The 23462-nt window shown below is 37.1% G+C and overlaps 1 protein-coding gene across 1 annotated transcript; it reads right to left on the bottom strand.

The window, feature by feature from the left end:
* Positions 1-1822: 1822 nt before the first annotated feature.
* On the bottom strand, positions 1823-9474 carry LOC134649771 (peptidoglycan recognition protein-like). The gene is made up of 4 exons (XM_063504599.1): positions 9440-9474; positions 5079-5330; positions 4469-4587; positions 1823-2022 (listed from the first exon to the last, which is right to left on the bottom strand). Exons 1-4 carry the CDS (start codon positions 9472-9474, stop codon positions 1838-1840), a joined length of 591 nt encoding a protein of 196 aa, XP_063360669.1. The 3' UTR covers positions 1823-1837.
* Between the last annotated feature and the right edge of the window lie 13988 nt (positions 9475-23462).

Genomic DNA, 23462 nt, shown 5'->3' with positions numbered 1-23462 from the left:
GTATATACTTGGGGAAGTGGCCCAACTGGGGAGTTGGGCTCTGCTCTAAATCTGAACTGGCATCCACTGTGCCGTGCCCTACCACACGAAGCAAGATGACATTCGCAGTGCCCATACCTCTCTTTTGGACGTAGTTTATGGACACTCGGGTGTGTTCAAAATGATGGTGATAAACAAGTAAGTGATGAATCCTTAACCAGAACCGGGAATCGTATTATGCATCTGACATTTTTTTTTAATAAATGGTTTTTTGATAAATTATTATCTGTCAGCATTGCCAAGATTTTCGTTCATAAAATATAAATATCCACAGAATCAAACGTAAATGTTTTTTTCTTCATTCGTGGTATTTTTTATTTATTTATTTATACGACTTCCAGCTTCCAATGATATACGCCATAGAAATTTTGTCACGCTTTTTCCTTACTAACTACAACAATCGCAATAACGAAGATATTATTCAATTTTATTTTAGGTGTTATTTTAAAAATGATCGTTCTAAATGAACAGGTCAACTTTGTTTAATACAATTGGAATATCAATGAAATCATTACAATAACAGTTTAAGTACTTTAGATAATACCGAACTAATGGAGAATTCGGTTATTCCCTTAGGGAACCGCAAAATTGCCATATCGAACTTTCCAGACATCACTCACTGTGAGAAGTAACTCCAAATATACTAAGTTCTTGGTTCATTCAAGCATTTGAAACTGTTATGACTTACTTGACTTATTGTCCTATGTTCCCTAGATGGGGCAGAGGGCGTCCACAGGGCGCCGCCATCTGTATATCCAAAACTGTTATATCCAAACATAAATTTCCAGAGAGTTCGAGAAAAACTTATTACAACTTCAAATCAAATGAGTGTATTAGAAGTACGACATTGTCAGTCTGAAACATTTTTCTCTCGCGATATCGCAGCGTACTACGTAGGCGAACAAACACGCGAATGCGAAGCGAAGCGATGGGGCGCGGGGGGAATCAATCCTTTGGTACCTTTGAAGTGTCCTACGTGGGCGATCTCGTTGCGTACGCGAACGCCGCGCGCCGTGGTTCGCTTACGTAAGGGCCCGATTCGGATTTTGTAATAGATATCTATTAGACATCGCCAAGATACATTAACGATATGTTTAAGATCTAACCTGTCAAATTTGATATTTCCGCGATTCTGGAGATACTTTTGAACGATTTCCACAAGATATTACTTAGAGATCTAATTCACATCTAATAGATATCTAACACGATCTATCGTAAAAGTGACATTGGTTGCCCGAATTGCGCTGCTAAAGAGAATTAGTTGAAATCTAAACTATAACGTATCTAGAATGGATCTAGTACGTGTCGTCTCTTGTGATTATCTTGAAGTTCGAATACGGCAGTAAGACGGTTATCGCGATAGAAAAATGTTTCAGACTGACAATGTTCATTTGATTTGAAGTTGTAATCTATCTAATAACTTTAAACGAGCAATTCTTGTTTATATATTTATTTATTTATATATATATTTATTTATATATATATATATATATATATATATATATATTTCGGGGATCTCGGAAACGGCTCTAACGATTTCGATGAAATTTGCTATACGGGGGTTTTCGGGGTCAATAAATCGATCTAGCTAGGTCTTATCTCTGGAAAAACGCGCATTTTCGAGTTTTTATATGTTTCACCCAGATATTAAGTTTAAAGTAAGAATGTTTGCAGAAATTAATATATTATACAATTTACAAACTCAATAAATGTCCAGTGCTATGCGGGAAGAAGTTTCAAGGTTTTCAAGAAAAACAAAATATTTGAAATATGATTTTATGACGTTTTTGTTTCTTTACTATACATCTTCTGCCCAGTGGGACCAAATCTCTATATCTTTCTGTAGCTCCGTGCCCGGGCTCTCAGTTTTTACGACTTGCTTATGACCTATAAGACGGTAATTTTGAGCCAGAAAATTGTGCGATACGCCACAGGAGATAAGGTCCTTTGTTGCTTGGAGAGCTTCTGAAGTCGGCAAGGTCTCTGAAAAAAGAAAATCTCTTTTTATGCAAACTGTCGATTCCAAAATTTTCACCGACTTCAGGTTGCGTGTTTCAAGAGGCTGAATTGCGCTATAAAAAAATCGGCTAACTGGGAGTCGGACTCGTGTTTCAAGGGTTCAGTGCATCACACATTTTTTAACATAATATATTTTTTCTTAGGTCCGACTCACGCTTGACTGTAGATTTCTAACAGGTTTTCCTGTCATCTATAGGTACCTAATGAACTATTTTGTTTATGTACTTCACATGTAACTTCCTTAAAATTATAAAAATTGAGATTCTCACAATAATATGAGCCCTTTCATTTAGGTAATAGGTACGAGCATAGAACACAATATCAACCACAATACCAAAACTTTGTATTAATAAAACTTAATTATTCATACAAATTCAAATAGGCATTAAAGGAGAACTTCATACTAAATATTCGTAAAGTCAAACTTAAACACAAAATGGTCCAATCATCCCGAAGTTCTCAACGAAAGGGATATTGCCAGAAGTCTAGCCACTAGGAAAACAAACGATCTATATATAGATTTAGGGATTATCCATTGTGTATGAACAAACAAACGATTTATATTGAATAATTTTACGGTTTAGACTCACTTGTTTTAAGTCACTCGCGCGACATGTTTCGGAGAGCCTAGGTCCGTACCGTACCGTACCGTAAACCGTAAAATTATTCAATGTTAGTATGTCTCACAACAGTTTAAATTCGATAGTCGATTTATATATAGATTTAGGGATTATCCATTTGGTATGAACAAGCTTTTATGTCTACATCTACCTAGGAAAACAATAAATTGAGAGAAGAACCAAAAACACCTGGAATAAGTACTGGAGTCTAAAAGAAACCCTAAAAAGCGACCTACCTATCAAGCTTAAAAAGAAGGTAATGGATATGTGCATACTCCCAGCAATGATATATGCATGCCAAACATGGAAATACTCTTCAAAGGCAAAAAGGATGATAGTTTCATGCCAAAGGGGAATGGAAAGGAGCATACTTAGAATAAGAAAAATTTACAAGATCAGACATTCCATAATCAGAGAGAGAACTAAGATTATAGACGCACTAAGCCAGGCCCAGAAACAAAAATGGAGATGGGCTGGCCATGTCGCTAGACTCCAGCGGGCTCAGCACGGATCCATTTTTATCCACTATCACTAAGCCCGTCACTTTCGCACTTACATACTTGTTAGAACGTGACAGGCATGGTGATAAATGATAAAAATGCGACCGTGCTACTAGGGCAGGATGAAAGATGGACCTCACACGTACAACCTGGAAAGGTCCAGTCGGAAAAAGGAAGAGAAGACGGCCATTGGCACGCTGGTCTGATGATATAATAAAAATAGCGGGGGCCAACTGGATCTGGGAGGCCCAAGACCGAAAAAAAATGGAAGAATCTGGAAGAGGCCTATACCTCATAGGAGGGTTCAGGAGTAATATAATATAGACAAATTTAAGCTAAAGAACAAGCTGTTGTTACCCAGAAATAAAAGGCTTTTTTATTTTTTATTATTTATTTATTATGAACAAGCTTTTATGTAACTAGCGATGTTAAATTAAAACGTAACCGAAACTCGCACGAGTTTTGACTCGAACTGCGATGGACGCTTTCCACAGCACAGTGGGTCGAAAAGGCTCTCGGTGGATTTAGGTACTTCAACTAAAAAGGGTACAACCCTTATTACTTTAAGTAAGTAGCTTAGGAATAAAGGAAATAAACGGAAACCTTATAGGATCACTTTATTGTCCGTCCATCTGTCCGTCCTTCCTTCCGTCGGTCCGTCCGTCTGTAAAGACCCTTTATCTCGGGGACGCGTGAAGTCTCGCAAAAGTCTACAGTCTCTTGAGGCTGTGATAAAATCAAACTTCTAATTGTAAGTTCACGAAAATAAGCCTCAAAAAGCCCCACTTGACATGTTAATTAAAACTGTTTTATTCAACTGAATTACTTCATTAATTCAGCGCAAATTAAGAGCCCTCCAATGGGACAATCGACCAGATTTAAAAGGTTATTTTCGTCGTGTCTAATTGAGATACCTGAAGAGCACAAGACAAGTAGGTAATAGATATTAAGTAATCCAAAAGTAATCAAACTAATGAAGTTGCAAAGTTATTACTGAATATAGTTTCTTTTCGTCTACTTCAATGGTTGAATTAAGACTTCGTATACCATACTACAATCGCATACTTTTCTCCCGACTCAACTACATTATAATTTTGGAATTCGTCTTGTCACAAATGCTTCAATTGATCGTCTCTGTAACATATAGCTACCATTGCTTTGCGGCGGCGACGGTGCACCTACATCTCGCCTCTCAATCAATTTCAGCCCCGGTTTTTGTACCTTTGTAATTCCTACAAGCGTCTACAATCGTGTCGTAATAAGATACATCTTGTTCTGCGTCGTACTTACTCCTGAAATCGCCAAGGAAGGATATTCCAATAGAACGGTTGTTATATTGTCTGGTGTGCGCGCCGACCAGCGACCAGCCTGCGCCCTCGTACACCTTGCCGTTGCCGCCGACAAGGAACCTGCGTTCAAAAGATTTAACTATTAGCTGCACTATCCTAAAGAGCGTTAAGAAAAACAACGCGAAGCTGCAGGGTAACATTATGAACTTATTAACACCTTTCTTTTGTTGATACCATTGATCAATACAATCTAAAGCCTGACCAGTATTATATGATCACGCGCCATATTGCAGAAAATTTCTCATACTAAACTGAACTGTCACCAAATACATGAGAAAAATAACAGCGCCATCTCCAATGATCATATATTTCTGGTCGGGCTTTAAATAGATTCCAAGTAGAATCGTATTGAAAAATGATCGTTAAGTATCTTATCTCGAAGAATGAAATTTTTTGAATTTTTGTTAGACGATAAAATCTTCCAAAAGACGTTTAGACAAAAAAACAGAGACCTATGTGATTCGGGAACTCTAATTTGGCAATTCTGTTCAATGTTTTATTAAGAAATATATTACTCATTACAATACTAAAGTAATGCACAAAACACTCACGATGTTCCTATGTCAGTAAACCCCTTCGTGTTGATATGGTATTCGCGGGTTCCCCTCACAGCTTTCTCACAGTCCTCGTCGGTGGTGCATGCGCCGTAAACGCTGTGTTGAATGATCACCAGGTCTACGGGGTTGTGCAGTGGTTCCGTGCGCAGGCTAGCCTGGCCCGCCCACGAGGTCATTGACACAACACCGCACACTAGAGAAAAGTAGATAATGGTAAAGGCTGATTTACAAGTGGTGACACGAAACCTAACAATTTTTTTTACAAGTACCTATTTATCGACTGATATACAGTAAAATATAGCCGTTTCGGCAGAAATGGTTTTGTCCAGCTATTGAGCTCTAAAAAAGTTTGAATGGTAAAAATGACACTGGCAGTAAATCACCCCTCTGTGTGTTTTTGAAGTGAAAAATTCTTTAGCGGCGCTGTGCACTTTTTGAGGTGGGGAAAGAATGTTAAACTCGCGACAGATCACGTGACCGTAAGACGGACACGTGACCTGATCGAAAAACTATTACAATGTCATTGAGTTTTTCTTTATTGATTTAAATGCCATCTAGTGAGTTTCCCTCTAACTGGTAATAATATAACTCGAGTACTAACAGTAATGTGCTTAGGGGTTTCAAGTAATGCGACGAAATAACGCTAGATGGCATTAACCTCAATTATACATAGTGCTGCAGACATTTTGGAAAAGTCATTAAGTTTTCACTTCTGCCAGCACTCCCGGAGTGCAACCGGTTTTTTTTTTTACTATTGAAGCTAAGTAATTAATAAGTCACAAAATAAACATACCATTATCTTGAGCAATACACAACTTGACGAGAACCAAGAACACTGCCGTTACGCGCATTTTCAACTACAGGAACAATACCGTATGATCCTACAGTCCGTTTGTGGTCAACTAGTGGTATTGGTCTTCAATCGTCCTATTTGTAGGGTGTGTGGACAATGGTTTCTTGTAACATATTTCAAAAATAACGTAACAGTTCAACGAGTTCTATTCATACTCGTCCTTTTGTTAGCCAGTGGTGGCCATTGATAATGTTGGTGAGTCCCCTAATACGTTCCGCAGTATACGCTAGATGAATCATGAAAATTATTAAATATAATATAAAATAAACCAAGATTGGTTTGAAGAACGCATTTTTAATTACATATTAAATAAAAACAACTGCTGGGAACCCCGTATCTAGACACGCGGTAGCGTGTCCAGCCAAGTTCAAAGAAAAAGGAACTTGCGACGCAGCAACCGTGTGTAATATTACACGAACCATTTCGACCTACTTTTGACCCCTTCACAACTTGAAACCTACTTAACCTACATACATGAAATTTGGCATATATATTCAAGCCCCTTAGCTTGTACAAAATACAAAATTTCATAAACATAGCTCAAACAGTTATTGATAAATTAACGTTTAAAAACCGGCATTTTTGTGACAGACTGACATATAGATCAAAAACCTAACCCACTTCCAGATGACCTAGAAACTTGAAATTTGGCATAAAGGTAGACTATTATGTGTATATAGAGGAAAAAATCTGAAAACTGGAAATTATTGATATTACGATGGAAAAATAATAATTAATACTTATAGACCAAAAACCTAACCCACTTCTAGATGACTTAATTAGAAACTTGATATTTGGCAGCAAGGTAGACTATTAGGTGCATATAGAGGGAAAAATCTGAAAACTAGAAATTATTGATATTTCGATGAAAAAAAATATAATTGATACTTATAGACCATAAACCTAACCCACTTATAGATGACTCAGAAACTTGATATTTGGCATGAAAGTAGACTATTAGGTGCGTATAGAGAGAAAAATCTGAAAACTGGAAATTATTGATATTTCGATGGAAAAAAAATAATTAATACTTATAGACCAAAAACCTAACCCACTTCTAGATGACTTAGAAACTTGATATTTGGCAGCAAGGTAGACTATTAGGTGCATATAGAGGGAAAAATCTGAAAACTAGAAATTATTGATATTTCGATGAAAAAAATTATAATTGATATTTATAGACTAAAAACCTAACTCACTTCTAGATCACTTACAAACTTGATATTTGGCATGAAGGTAGACTATTAGGCGTATACAAAAGAAAAAAATGTGAAAACTGAAACTTTTTGACAACTAACCGCGCGTTAGCGAGGGTCTCCTTTTAAGCTTAGGCAAACTGCTTTCATGATGAATACTATAGTAATTTCTGTACAAAAAGTAATGATATCCCAACAAAAACATAAACGTGAAATGAGAGCCAAGTTCAATATTAAGAATAAGTATGTGTCGTTGTTGACTCGCCGACAAAAGAATTGAGATCTGTATATGGATGCCAAGTTCTGTGCTGTGTAGAAAATACTGAAATTATAAAGGATTTGTATTGGCTAGTTTTTAAAAACAAACGAAATTTTTGAAAAAGTAACATAGATAAATATATATATATTACCTATATGCCTATACGTAAAAACTAGCCAAGACAAATCCTTTATAATTTCAGGATTTTCTACACAGCACAGAACTTGGCATCAAGTGTTATGCGCTTAGTCAGTTAAAAAAATGACAAATATGACAATATTCGACCAAAATATTGGTTTTCGCAACTATGGTCAGATGGGTAAGATGGTCTTAAATTATTACGTTGACTTGACACACATTTTTTGCTTATCACTTATAGGTCACACATTCCTTTATTGGGGCTAAATAACAACGACCTAGCTTTCATAATGGGGTCAGATAGTAAAATGGACGAAATGCCTCTGTTTATATAGGTACCTAATATTGCAAAAATCAGGTTAGATCGATCTCATCGATCGAGATCAGGTTGGTTATATTTTTAATTTAGTGTTTATTATTTTGTATTTTTGTTCTGGTTATGTGTTTCTAATTTAGTGTTAGTTGTTTATTTTGTATTTTATTGACTTATTGTAATTTTTGACATTGTTATTTTAACATTAAAAATTTAGAAATCTGAAATTTGAATTGAAATCGAGTCGCAATCTTCATTATTTTATGGAAGGCGATAGTCGAATTCTAAAATAATCTTGGTGTTAGGTACAGTCTTAAATATCGACACGGAAAAAGTGCCAGAAACATGTGCACGCTTACATCTATGGGCTTAGGTTGTGTACACATACTTTTGCCACTTTGTCCTTGTCGCTATTTAATACTTTGTACCAGAAATGCTAATCTAAATATTTTAAATGGAGCTTCAACTTTACTGTATTCTACGTAAAAGAAATTTAGCATTTTTTTACTGCACGAAACAGATTTTATATAATAAAATAAATCTAGGATCCTTAAAATTACCCTATTAAATAACCAGTTACGATAAAATGTGTTTAATAACCAGTTATGATATTAATTAAAAATTTATTAATTCATTTAGGAGATAAAATGCCACAGACAGACACGTCAAAAATATTTATAACATCCGTTAGTTTGCGACTGGGACAATATATTACTTACGCAAAAGTTGGATTGTTTTATTGCGAGGTACATTTGTTACAGCTTTTTACTGAACTGTCATAGGCACCAGCCAACATTATAATAGACATTTTGAGCCAGTTCTGCTTAATAAATTACGTAGGCGCTTTTTATGTGGGGGGGTCGATAAGGCAAAGCGGAACCGGGCAAGTGGTCATGTGTGCGATAACCTTTGTTTGTCGTCGCATTGTTTGACATCATTCCTATACAAACAGTCGCCGACAGCATAATGCTGGAATTAATCTACTACTCCTTATTTGTAAGGCTACTTAATACTGACAACTCTGTGTGGCTACCACCAGTTCGGCACTGACATTTTAAACGCCATCGAGAACGTAATTTACTTTCTATGCTTTCTATGCATCTCGCTCGTACTCGCATATTAGTGCGAGCGGGATGTATAAAAAGTAAATTACGTTCTCGATAGCGTATATGTCAGTTTTGATACTGTCACTGACTCATGGTACGGGCTCTGCTCCACCAACGTTTGTTTGTACTTGTATGTTATTGCCCGAGAATCTGACTAAGTGTAAGGCTTGAGTGGACGCTCGAAGCGGAGCGTTCGGCGGGGCGTGCAGCGTGGCGTGGCGTCGGGCTCACAAGTAATTTGAGCAGCGTGCACTAAGGCCGCTCCTATACGCTTGCATTTGTTTAACATGCACGCCGCACGCCCCGCCCTGCTGCACGCCCATCTCGAGCGTCCCCTCAGGCCTTACACTAACAATTGAATGAGTTTGAAGGAACACTATTACAGTATTTTTTAAGGATGTAAGTAAGTATGTAATATCTCCCGTAAAAGTGAATGGCGACTTTATAAATGAATTCATTCATAATTTCTCCATGCAATTTCGCAGCTCACTGTACAAGGGGGTCTAGAATTGTAGAAAGGACCATTTTGGGAAACTTTTTGTATTCATTTAGCTGATATGATGATTATGATCTATTCTCAGTTCTGCCCAACACCTGTCAATCGTTTGACAACTCAGTTGGAACTTTTTTTTTAATTTATTATTTAACAGGACCTTTGTGCATGAACTATTAATAGGCGGCAGCACAGGAGCTGTCAGATTTTTGGTGCGAGGCGTAAAAGTGTCGTTTATGCTTCCGATGTAGCCCACAAGATGGCAGAACCTAATATGCACAAGGAAACATACCGACGAGAACGGTAGATGGTAGCACTTGCTTTGGCAATGTACATGTGCACATATGTTTCCGATTCAGGCCACAAGGTGGCAGACCCTCCAACATGCACGGTCCCTTCATTGCACGTAAGTACGGTAATCAAATGAATGAGCTCTCTAATTTCGCAGTAAAATGTGCGTACTTTGCTCCTTGGTGAGTAACTATGCCCCAATTTAAAAAAATGACTCATCGTTTATTATATCCAACCATGATATTTCTATATTATTATTTATATACTCAGATAAACGAAATTGTAATATATTTTTTGAATTGCTACTTTAGTCATAAAATTAATCTCTTTTCTTGGCGGGGCCTCTAAGTGAACTATAGGTAGGAGCAAAAATACCCCCAACAACGTGTTTTATATAAAATAACATTTCATAAAGTTTATTTACCGATGAAATATGTCACATGAGATGTTCTTCTTCATATTCAATTTGTTCGAATATTTAAATGAGGAACAGTTTAAAAAATATTCAAGATTTCCTTAAAGTGGGGCCAATTTTGGAGCAAAGTAGGACCGTTTTACGCGTGATGTCGCATAAATGTAATTATTGTAATTAAGGTCTTCAGGTTACGGCTTATCAACGAAGCGCACGTTAAATCATAATTAGGTTCACGAGATAATTACATATTACTTAATTATCGCTTCCTTGTTATTACATTGTTTACAGAATCCGACGATTCAGTCGCATGTTATGTAAATTAAGGATTTATCACAAGCTGTTCGTTCTTTATCAGATACGATTTATAAATAGAGCGTTATCATTATCATTTATCATATTTAAACGTAGCGTCCTTGTTGGCACGTGGTATGTCTACGCATTACGACGTGACAATGACACGTAGTGCCGAAATGCTTTGACAGGTCTAATATCCAGCGGACGGATACATAGCAGAATGTACAAGTCGCAAAATGAGCACTAGTGCAAATCGCAGAAGGTGCAGGTAGTAAAACGTGCAGATCGTAAAACGAGCAGGTCGTGAAATGTGCAAATCCTACAAAGTGCAGGTCGCGAAATGTACAAATCGTATAAAGTGCAGGTCGCATAATGTGCAAATCATAAAAAGCGCAGGTCGCCAAATGTGCAAATCGTAAAAAGTGCAGATCGCGAAAGGTGCATATCGTAATTTCGTTTGCTTTGTGTGCCGTCCCTAGTTTAACTGCTTGGTAGAAAGGCCGACGGGCATGTTTCAAAGCACTGCCTCATAAATTATTTGCTCATAAAACAAGGTCACGATTAGGTATCAAAATAATAAAAAAGATACCAGGTTTGTTTCAAAATATTTTAACATTCGGTAATAAACAGAAGCCCTAATTAGCAACGATTGGCAACGATTACGCTTTTTGGACCTGTAGAATCCGATCTCTATTTCAAAATCTACACATTTTGCGACCTGCTCATTATGCGATCTGCTTGCACATTTTGCGATCTGCTCATTATGAGATCTGCACATTTTGCGATCTGCTCATTATGAGATCTGCACATTTTGCGATCTTCTCATTATGAGATCTGCACATTTTGCAATCTTCTCATTATGAGATTTGCACATTTTGCGATCTGCTCATTTTACGTAGCCTGCACATTTTGCGACTTGGACATTCCGCTATGTATCCGCCCCGCAGTAACGCTGAGGCACGTCATTTTTATTAATTGATTATCTTCTCTATTAAATGAAAGCCAAAAAAAATATTTTCAAAAAATACTTATTTGTATCAGATTAATTCATGTAGTTAGGAGTCGGACGCATGCTTAACAAATACATGGTTAAAATCTGCTTTAATATCTTTTGTATTTGGCGGCCGAGAACAGGATTATAATAAAATAGTTTTCGGCCCTTGAACAAAAAAATATTTTTATTTGGCTCGAGATTCAAAGTACTTATTGCTTATATTCGAATTAGTTCGATTTCTTCACGAAACTGGCCTTCACCGAAAAGAGACTGGAAAATATTAAATAATATTTCGTAGGTACAGAAGTTCTAAAAAACTCAATGCCCACATTAACCGATATACAAACACAATGCCCAGTAATAAAAATAAATTGAAATATAAATTACTTGATATGTTTCACAGAACACTCGGATCGTTTCGCAGGAATCGCAGGCAATTGTTCTTATACCTCTGGAGAAATCTAGATTTTCTTTTGTTGAAATATTATTATGATCTGGATATTTTAAACCCTCGACGGATAAGATTTACATCACCTGTATTCTGTCACAGTTTACCCACCATTTGTCATGTATAATAGAAAGAAAGAAAGAAAATACATTTATTCACGTCATCATAGTTACAAAACCAGTTAAATTAAAACAAGATATAGGTCAGATGGACGTTAAAAGGACCCCCACTCAGCGTAATGCTACGGCAAGCCGCAGGGCTGATTTTCAGTGGGGACCTACCTTATAATTAACTACTTAAAACTAATGGGGTATACTACAGACAATAATAAAATTAAAAACAGACAACACATAGAGAGGAAAAAATAAACATAGCAGTAACTAAAAGATAACAAATTATGAGGCCCAATGTGATTTTTTTCCATTTCTCAGGGACAAAAACAATGTTTTATCGGTGAAAAATGTTCCCTTGATGGAATGGGACAAAAAACTCACGTAAAGTGTTTTTGGGCTATTGCCATTCATCCTTAAAACAAGTAGCGGTAAATTTGATGTCAGTAGCAACCGTAGACTGTCAGATGTTTTATTCAGTTGAATATTTCTGTTCCGCACAGACCTAACCAAGACGACTTCAACGATTGCCATTGGCTAGGCCCCTGTGGCCCTCTAAACTTCTTCAAATTTCAATCATTGACATTTTTCTTTAAACGTAATCAAATTTTGAAGTCGGTTCCCTTGCAAAACAAGCAACAACGGTTGCACTCCGGGAGTGCCGATAGAAGTGAAAACTCACCTCACTATGTTACCGACGCCCGGTAACAACGTTTAGCGGAGGTATTCTATTTATTTATTATATATTATTATCATTCTCAAATAAGATCACACTTTATCATTGACATGTTTATTTACATACTGCCATGACAACGTCAAATTATTTGAACATAGGTAAAGAGTCTTGAAAAGGAGTCAGAACATTGAGTTTTTCTTTATTGATTTAAAAGCCATCTAAACTAACCTAACCAAACCTATCCTATTGAAGCGCGGCACCCTACCGCGGCGCGCGAGGCTGCCCGCCTCCGCGCCGCGCCGGCGCGCCGGGCCGGAGCACCGCTCCCCGATTATGAGTGGCCATCTAAACCTTACGCCCTTTACGGTCCTTACGGTCCTTACGGTCACGTGATCGCCTTACGCTGTCTCGAGTATATCATTTTTTCCCCACCTCAAAAAGTGCCCAGCGCCGCTAAAAAAGTTTTCACTTCAAAAATTTTGCTGATTTTATTTAATGATCTAGCTAGCAGTTTCGAAGAACTGTGAAATATTTGCGCCTAACAAGATTTCACTATTACCAGTTAAAATTAAGAAGTTAAGTAATTGGCTCTTAGTTACTAAACTACTTAAAGTTCTTGTATTTCAAATACCCACTAGACTATTTCGAATAATGACTCTTTCCCCTAAACATTTGTGAACCCGAAGAGTTTATTTATGGAGCTGAAACGGGATTTATTCCTTTGATTTCGAATGTTTGAGAATTTCCTTAGTATACCCAACGTCTTAGAAAACTACCCCAGTATACTTATAGCGGTTTTAATGGTATTAAAATGGCTCAAAGAAGGGAATTTACCTGCCTTAACGATCAGAAGAGCCTGATGCATGGTGAAAGAGCTTCAAATAGGTAAAATAATGATTAATGTGCCACTAATAGCTATCCATTATGATTTATGAATAGTAGTCATAAATCATAGGTACCTATCACTAGTTTTGTGATAAATAGCGAATCATTTTATTTCAGGATCATGTTCATTGTAGGTAATTGCTTTTCTTCTTTCTGCTTCTTCTTCTCATTTAATTATGGTAATGGTAAGAACAGAACAAACGTCAGTCAGTATAATCTTGTGATGGGGTCACGTTCGCCGGGGCGGGCGTGGCCGAATACAACTCCCCAGTTCCAGACAGGAACCAGGGTTTCCTAGTTAGCTCAGAGGAGAGAGGGGTACAGGGTAGCTAATAGAAACACAGATGCAAAATGCAAATCGACGGGCTTTTATGCCGGTTTATTGAATCTAAACTATTTAGGGCTTAAGTCTAGGTATCCTAGGCTAAGACGGCGCGGGGTGACTCTGTTAGTCACTACGGTACGCGATCCCTACGCTACACGCGATTTGGGATACTCGGGATCCCCAAAGGGTAAGGGGGATGAAGACGGATAGGTATACAGGACGATCCTGGATCTAGGGTGCCTACGCGGAAACCCCAGGCCGGCACAACCGAGACGCAGGAACGGGATAGGCGGGAAGCGGGTCGGGTGCCTACGCGGAAACCCCAGGCCGGCACAACCGAGACGCAGGAACGGGATAGGGGGGAAGCAAAGGAACGGGTGCCTACGCGGTAACCCCAGGCCGACACAACCGTGGGAGAGCCGTGCTCACAGCAGAAGGCGGCGAGGACGACTGCCGACAGTACGGACGCGCGCTCGCGCTTTTATAGTGGCTCGCGGGGTGCGGCGCGCGGAGTGGCGGGGGGCCGATCGTCGTGGGTGGTCTGCGCGGCGGTGAAGCGCGATGGCTTGGTGCGTCGCGTGGCGGTGAAGCGGGATGTTGTGTGCGCGCTGTTACAGCGCCATCACAATCTTTAATAGAAAAAAAAACGACTTTACAAAACAGTTGGAAATGCCATTTCCCGAGACAGATAGGACCGTAGGTGCATTGCCGTCAGGCGTTAACATAGTACATTCTCGAGAACTCTGGCAACCTTTCTTAATCTTAGCTAAACAAAACACTGCGTACTTACATAACAAAAAAAATGTTGGCGTAGGGATGTGACCCCATCGCGAAATAAACAAATTTTGAAACAAGAACCCGATATGTTTTGTGTCAACTGATACCTATAGGTATCTTGATACAATTATAATTAAGCCTATAAACGACACTCGTCCCACGCACGAGAGGGATCGGGCTATGTACAATTGTACATAACAAGAAATAAAAAATAAAGTGCAATTTTATGCACTAGGCAATCTCGGCATGGCCTTGCAATAAAGTCTGGTTTTTCCAGTCTGTTGTTTCACACGTGCTGATCAGCGTCGCATAAAAAAAAAGTAGTCTGTATCAATATATATACGTTGGATATACATAGAAATTTAAGTAGGTAGGAAGAAAATGAACTAGAATACAATTTTCTTTATGGGCATACGTCTGGGATGTAAGCTGTTTCATTCATTGTTCTCCATTTAACATTACCCAATAACCGTGTTCTTAGGTTACAAAGGTGACATTAAAACAGGCCCGAATTCAATGATTGTACAAGCGATTATGACACATATTTCTTAAAGCTTATAGTATGGTTTCGAACGCTATAAACATTTCGTGTCTCAGGTACGAAAATAAGGATATGTTCGTACGACGTTTCACGTGGCGGATTACAGCTACATCCACAGACCATAGATTGAACTAGATATAGAAAACACATTCAATTTTATGACAACCGGGAGGCTAAGAATTTTTTCATAATACATCTAAAATTAACCATCATCTTCACTGGCCTGTAACATCTATGTCAGACGATTCATTTGCAATGTCCGAATCCGAATGCATTAAATTTAAATTAGACTGACTTGCAAGCACACCCACATAATGCACAACAATATGTTGCGACTGTAAAATAATATTTGAGTTAGAGACGCAACCGTGCCGTTGCGCTCTTTTATAATTTACCTATGCAATTCATGGATTCGTCTTATCCTCATTTGACGGAAGAAAGGAACGAAGTAAGTTTGACTTTTTTTAATTTGAATTTGAACATTTCCGAACATATTGGAGAAAAAAATATTTTACCTTTGGTTGAGTTACTACAATTAAGTGTGACACGATGATGCATTTTCTACATTAGCAATAAACATCTGACAGGAGGACAGAACGCTTAAAAAGGTAAAAAGGAAGCGCGTCTCAGCGCTGCATGTCATCTGACATGCAGCGAACACCGGTCACCGTAAGAAATACTCGCGAAGTCTAACTCCATATAATATTTTGGTCTGTGACTACAATCCACGTGAGGTCTCACGTGTGGAAATTGTTGTTTACTGTCAATGCCGATATTAAAAACGCGCGTATTTTGCGAGAATTAGGCCATTGTGCTTGTTTATAACGGTTCCTTTCAATTACTTATACATACGAGGGGATGCTACCCTTATTTTTATGTCTGCAAGAGCGACGAAATTTCTATTTTCGATGTTTAATGTTGTGTGGTCTGGCACAATATTGTAAATTGCAATAAATTTTACCATGAGATTGCTAATCTGAAATTATCCCTAATTAGACAATCTCTAGGGATCTTGTTAAGCAACCGGGATCAGTTTTGCTCTTAGTATTTCTCCAATTTTGCATAACTTCGGGTACTGTATACCTTTACACCGATACACTGCCGTATTCGAACTTCAAGATATTCACAAGAGACGACACGTACTAGATCCATTCTAGATACCTACGTTATAGTTTAGATTTGAACTAGTTCTCTTTTGCAGCGCAATTCGGGCAACCAATGTCACTTTTACGATGGATCGTGTTAGATATCGATTAGATGTGAATTATATCTCTAAGTAATATCTTGTGGAAATCGTTCAAAAGTATCTCCAGAATCGCGAAAATGTCAAATTTGACAGGTTAGATCTTAAACGTAATAATATCGTTATCGTATCTTGGCGATGTCTAATAGATATCTATTACAAAATCTGAATCGGGCCCCTAGTGACTTTTTTCTTCTTTTATTCATTTTACGTAGGTATATAAGTAATAGTTATATACAGAATGTCCCATAAACCAACGAAAACACGAAGGTGACCGATAGAGCAGCTTATAAGCTAAGTACATGAATCACCCACATGTGTTATGACTTATGCAATTTTTATGAAATAGTTTTGGAAATGTCCATTTTAGTTTGAAGTTTTGGATGTTTTCTTAATTTTCATTTTACAACCGTCAATATAATGTGAAGTACCTACCTAAGAATTTATTTGGTCTACGTGACTTTTCGTTAGTTCCACTTTAACAATATTTACGAATACTTAATTAGCAGCATTTTGTTTGTTTCCTGGCGATAAGCCCTGCTCGATTCGTCTTGCGGGGATATCTAAGAAACAAAGTGTTTTGGTAAATATGTAAACGTTAATCATTTCCCTCGTGAAACTGATATACATAAAACTGTATATCTGTGTTAATTAAATTCTTGAAGTACACGTGCCGAAAGAAACGGCGGCGGCGGCATAGCGAAGTTGAATCCATCCTCCCTATTAAAAACCCTGCCTAAGTACCTACTTAATATAACCGGACCTAACCACTAACAAATAATATACTAAATAAATATGTTTTACTTCTTGATCCGTCTCTAGCTTATGCAATTATAGACTAATTAGACTAAAAAAACAGAATACTAAAGAGAATACTTCGATTATAAAATTAATTAATTACACCTACTTCTGTGATGAAATTACCCACAGCCACTATTAAGACTGTAAAAACTATAATTATATAGAAAACTAAAGGAATTACTTCGATTATCATTATTCTAGTTATGTGATCCTAATAAATCCATCGTATTATAGTTTAATGGTTGTTCCATACTAATGCGTTGCAGAACAGTGCATCATTTCTTGGATTTCCCAGCAATGTCCATTGTTAAATTTAATTAGCTTTACTGAGCACTTCCTACTAGTCCTAATTAGCTACTAAGTATTGGCGCACATAAGAGGTTATGAAGACGCACTTGCAGTTTTGCAGTTGACTATTATAAGCAGTTTACGGATTTTAACATTTAAGCACTAACAGTTGATACCTATTTCGAGGAACAGCTAAAACTTAACAAGCCTCTATTCGTGACTACGTCGACTTTGAAGTCGTATATAGTTTTGCATATTGGTATTTAGTATTTACACAACCATACTAAGTGATTGTTTGATTAAGTTTGACATGCGAGTATTAATTAGGAAAAAGATCAATACCTACCTCCTTATTGTACAAGGGAATGAATATATTTTACAGATGGCGACAGAATACTTAATGTGCTCTGTAAATGAAGTGTTATTTTCGTTTTCGTTTTTTAGTTTTATGGCCTGGCTAGCGCCCTTTAAGACGAAACTCATTTTGGATCCTTCATCACGTAAAAATTGCTAAACGGATTTGAGCGAAGAAGTCAATCATACAAGGTTTCTGGGTATAATAATTGATTGTTACTGTAACTGGAAGAAGCAGGTTGATAAAGTCTGCTCTAGAATAAGTAGCTTTATTTAATGCACTCAGGAGGATAGCAAGAACTGTCTCTATACAGGCAGCATTCGTTGCATATCACGGGCACGTAGATTCAACTCTCCGCTACCGTGTAGTTTTATGGGGAAATAGAACAGACAGAGACCAGGTATTCCTTGTACAAAAACGCTGCATTAGAGCAATTTTTGGGACGGAGCAACTGGACTCATGTCGACCAATTTTTATAGATAATAGTATTTTCACCTTCTCTTGTTTATACATTTTGGAGGCTTCATTATTCGTGCACAAGTATAAAATCCAGTTTATGGAAGTACAACAGCTACGACCCCGTCAAGTCCGGGACAAGCACAAACTAAATAAGCCCGCGGTCAAGCTAGCACTTTCCTCCAAAAATGCGTACTGTATGTGTATAACCATTTATAATAAGTTACCGGACATGTTTAAGGAATGCAATTTTTATAAATTTAAGAACTTACGAGTAGTTAAACAATGGCTCATACAGAAATTTTATTATAGTGTAAACGATTTTTTATATGACACTTTTTATGTTTAATATTTAATTTCAAAATGTTAACTAAATGACATGTTAATTTAATTTTGATATTATTTTATTTATTTAAGTTAGTTATAATTATTTTTAATTGATATTATATAATGTGATTGTGTGTGAAATGTATTGTATGCCTGAAAAGGTAGAGTCTGGTGAGACTACTAGGGTAGCAATTAATTTAAGCTTAATATGTAACCCAAATTTCGAACACTTTGTTTAATAACCTGGAAATTGACATAGGATTATTTTGATTCCAGATATCAGTCCTTTTAGTACCTATTTAGTAGACCAGGTATAGGTACTCTCATACTAACTGATAACCCTCCCCATTGCACTAACATTAGGAGTGTAGTTTAGGGGAGAAGTTACGGGTAGTTAAACGACTTCTACATGGACGAGGTCGCTAGCAGAGGCTAGTTATTAATATTTATTAATAGTGCCTTGCACGGGTAAACTGTGGCATAAACTGTCGCCTACGGTATTTTCGGACCGACACGACCTTCAAACCTACAAGAAAAGAGCGTACCTACTCTCATCTTAAAGCACGGCAACGCTATTACAACCACTCTGGTGTTGAAGGTGTCCTTAGGCGACGGTAATCGCTTACCATCAGGCGACACGTCTGCTCGTTTACCTCCTATATTATAAAAAAAAGTAAAATGATCCAACCGCTACATCTGAAGCTCTGCAGATCTACTTAATCATAGCAATCTCACTCAATCTAATTGTTTCTCATCTAAAGTAGAGAAAACCAGTTATTTAAACTGCTTAGTGTTTGTTTGTAATACTAAAGTGTTTCCTTCGTAATTGTTCAATGTGGTCCACTTTATTAAGAATGTCAATTGATTTGTCTTCTGATGCGGAGGAATTAAGATATGGTATGGGATTTACGGGGTTCCGAACAGAATTGGAGTCAAACCCGCATGGAATTGACTGAATTTTGGACGAGTTGGTTGGTATTAAAATTATAAATGTAGGTACTGTCAGGCGTGTCTCACTCCGCGATTTCGTCGCTTTGCTACAGGTAGCTAAAAGTACATCCGTTCGGCCCCAATTTTGGGGAAAGCCATAAGCCGCGCGTGGCTCTGTCGCCACCTAGCGGCCATATCTGTGCTGATCGTAACAGACGCGTTTTGTTAGTCTTCTGTACTTAGTACTATTATTTATTCTGTGGTACTGTTTAACATTAGTTATATTTCTGCTTAAAACTCCTCAAATACTCGTAATGCGCAACATCAGTCAAGTGCGCGTGTGTGAACCTTATGTATATTGACTACAAATATGTTATTGTAATGAAAACAGTTATCGACGTTCCTCATTTTAAATCAAATACCTACTACTAAGTAAGTACTACAAGTGTATGAAGTAGGTATTTTTAAAAGTTTCGGTGTCATCGTGTCATTAGCGGCACGGCTACTTTTCACCAAACTTTCATCATTAGCACAAAATACAAATAACGACCTTCAAATCCTCTTGTTTTATGTTATCCCTCCCTGGCTCTTTTTAACTTTTACTCGATAGTAAGATTTCTAGGAAACTAGTAAAGGTCTTTAGGCCAACTCAATTCTTTTTCCTATTCTCGTATTGAGATCAAGTATAATTACTTTTATTTTAGTAGAGTCTATTCGAAGAGAGAAGAGTCGTGGAATGTATTGGGCCCCATACATTCCACGACTCTTCTCTTTCCGCACAGACACTACCGACGTTTCGACAATCAGTGAAAACACTGGTAGTGACGCAATGATATTATATAAGCATAGATCGGTTATACTCATACTTGAGGAGCACATAAATACTTCCATATTTATTTCTGTGCCTACGAAGAAATCTGTTATTTTTGATTATTTTTCTCATTCCATCCATCTTTGTCACACTCGTTGTTAAACATAAGCTCGTCTCTTTCTCTTTCGGTGTGCGGGAGCTCGTTAGCACGTGCATATTTCTCGCTTGTCCAGCCGCGACTAAAGGCAACATGTCCAATTTGTCACAAGGTAAGCGCTTCAATTTTGGAACGCCTCTAACCTATCTTGAGTTATAAATCATTGTAGTGACGCTGACTACGAAGCTGTTGGGTCTGAATCCCGGTAAAGGCATTTATTCGTGAACATGCATTTGTTCCTGAGTTATGGATTTTTCTTAAATATTTCAATATTCATCTACTTACTTACATATGCATTAGTCATATATAGTGCCCTAGTACTACTAGTATGTATCCACAGGCCACAACACACGCCATGTATGTATATGCTTCTTCTAGGACTGGGTCGATTTGTGTAGCCTATGAGTTTAATACCCATTTTTATTAGAAAGCAAAATTACTTGGATATGCTATAGATATATGTTATTTAAACAAATAGCTAGATTTGCGTCATGTATCAATCAAAAGAATCAACAATCGTCATTCACACATTTGACTTGCAATAAAATGATTTCTAAGATATAATCTTGCGTTAATAAACGTTTATGACGTTTGCTGTATTACGGTTAATAATTTGTTATTATTCTCGAATGATAATTTGATTTGTGAACATTACCTAAAAAACAGAAAAGAGTAGTATTCATTTGGATTTTTTTATAGTACCTATTTAAAACATGTATTAATTTAAACAAGGATGGATTAGTCACTGTACCTAATCAATCAGCCTATATTTATTTATTTATTTACTTAAGTTGACTATTGTATATATTGATACACATCTATATAAATCTAATATTACCACAACTATTTTCTCGCTGCCATTCGGGATTTCTACCAATGTAAAAAGTTGTAGAACATAAGAAACGTTTTAAATGATTAGGTACCTATGGTATTTGTTACAAGCTCCTATTCCTGGTAATTATACAAATCTGCCCATCCTCCTTTCTAATAATATATATTAATAGCGTAACTTATTACGTATTCATCATAATTTCCATCATGTCAGCCGGATGACGGCCATTGTATAAAGGACAAAGCGTTCCCTAAGGATATCCATTACTTACAATTCGTCGTGTACGCCATCGCCAACTAAATGCGTCTCGGTATCTAGATAAATAAGTTTTTGGCAGAAATTTCATTTTTGGTACAAGCTTTTATCGCTGACTGTACTTTTCTTACGACAGACAACTAATACTCATCGAGACAATTCAAAAAACCCCTAACATAATTAGGTTGCGTTGTTTCATCACAGAGTTCCTATGGCCACCTCCTGTCTCCATCATCAGATCAGCTCGATGGTACCATAATATTGTATTGTCACCCGACTTACATGTGTATGCAAAATTTCAGCTCAATCGGAAACCGGGAAGTGGATCAAATTTAACTTGCAAAATTCCATTACATAGTTACATACAAGTCGACCTAATAAAAGCTTGTTTAAAATGTTTCCACTACAAATCAAATAAGTAAACTCCACTACAAATTATATAGCGTACAAGCGATTCACCTTTTATCTTGAAAGATACAATGAATCGTTATGATGTTATGATTTTGTTTTTGTTTTTTGCATCCACTAGGTTAGTTTATAATTGTACGCCCGAAATGGGCAAGCTGATGGACTTTTGTGATATTTATAAGACCTATGTACCAGCTTTGACAATAAAGAAATCTTATCTTATCTTATAGAGATAATAAAGTAAAAAAATTAAACGTGTCGGCAAATGACTATTTTCTTCTGCGTTTTGGCCATATTCAGATTAGTTACATTTTCAGTTTATATGTAGGCAATTTGAATAATAACTTGCAAAACATTTGAAATGGTTGCTTATGTTTACGGATCTTGTGCAAAAACGTAACACGTATTTTTCAAGCATCATTGTGATGTCAATCGAACCATTGTTTATGATCATTTGAGAAGTACTCGTTAAATCAGTCGCCATCAAAATTAGCGATTTAAGTACATATTTGATAACAATTACAACTGTAACTACTGTAAGGCCCAATTGCACCACCACTAACCCTGGGTTAACCGGTTAAACCTGGAGTTGCCATGGTTACCAATTTGACACTAGGTTAACAGTTTAACCGCTTAACTCCGGGTTAGTGGGATGGTACAAGTGAACCTAACATACTTCTCTGCGTTACTCTCTACTCTTTTTCGTAATATTGTAGTTATTAGGCTCCTATAGTTTCAAATTCAATTTATACTTAACCTGATAATTAGTAAGGTCAAACAAAATGGGTAAATACTATCATTGCACAAACAAGTTAATGAAATTCAGTTTCAAGTCAAAAGTGCGTCAGAACTATTTGCGTACTTGCTTAAACATTTACGCATTAAGGGACTTTCCACCAACAACAATAAGTAATTGTTATTTATCGACTGCAGTGTTAAAAGCTTTCGTAAATCCCAGTCAGCGATATGTGGGTAATGTAGTTTTGAATTACAATCGGCTTTATTGAAAACCCCATGTACAGTCATTACTCGTACATCCGGATATTAACTAGTTAAAACAACGTCATACAGTGCGTATTACAGAACAAATGACAAAATAGATTAAAGGGTTATCACAATTCAACTTACGAGAGACAAAACTTTTATTTCGGGGTGGAGATAATGCATAGTTGTGTAGTGATAAAATATCAAGGAGTTTCATGACATTAGTGCTGGGATAGATTCCAAAGGTGTATCCCCATCAGTGCCAGCCCCACGTCCCCACGTGATCACCGCCATACAAGATGCGGGAACAAAATGGGAATGATTTGTATGTAGCGCCTATTCCCATCTGTGCCTGGCGGGGACAAATGGGAACACACCATTTCAAACTGCACACAAAGTATGTTTATTTTATTAGAC

Source organism: Cydia amplana, chromosome 7 (genome assembly GCF_948474715.1).
Source record: "Cydia amplana chromosome 7, ilCydAmpl1.1, whole genome shotgun sequence".
In the NCBI taxonomy this organism is placed as follows: Eukaryota; Metazoa; Arthropoda; class Insecta; order Lepidoptera; family Tortricidae; genus Cydia; species Cydia amplana.
The sequence above is the reverse complement of the archived record's forward strand: the minus strand, read 5'-3'. Positions and strand labels throughout refer to the sequence as shown.

Excerpts from the sequence above, each read along its gene's own strand:
- LOC134649771 (XM_063504599.1), bottom strand. The coding sequence starts at position 9,474 with ATGGTCCTTTCTACAATTCTAGACCCCCTTGTACA. Across the intron at positions 5,331-9,439 it reads ATTCTAGACCCCCTTGTACA|GTTTCGTGTCACCACTTGTA; the intron begins GTGAGCTGCGAA and ends AAAAATTGTTAG. Across the intron at positions 4,588-5,078 it reads TTTACTGACATAGGAACATC|GTTCCTTGTCGGCGGCAACG; the intron begins GTGAGTGTTTTG and ends TTTTGAACGCAG.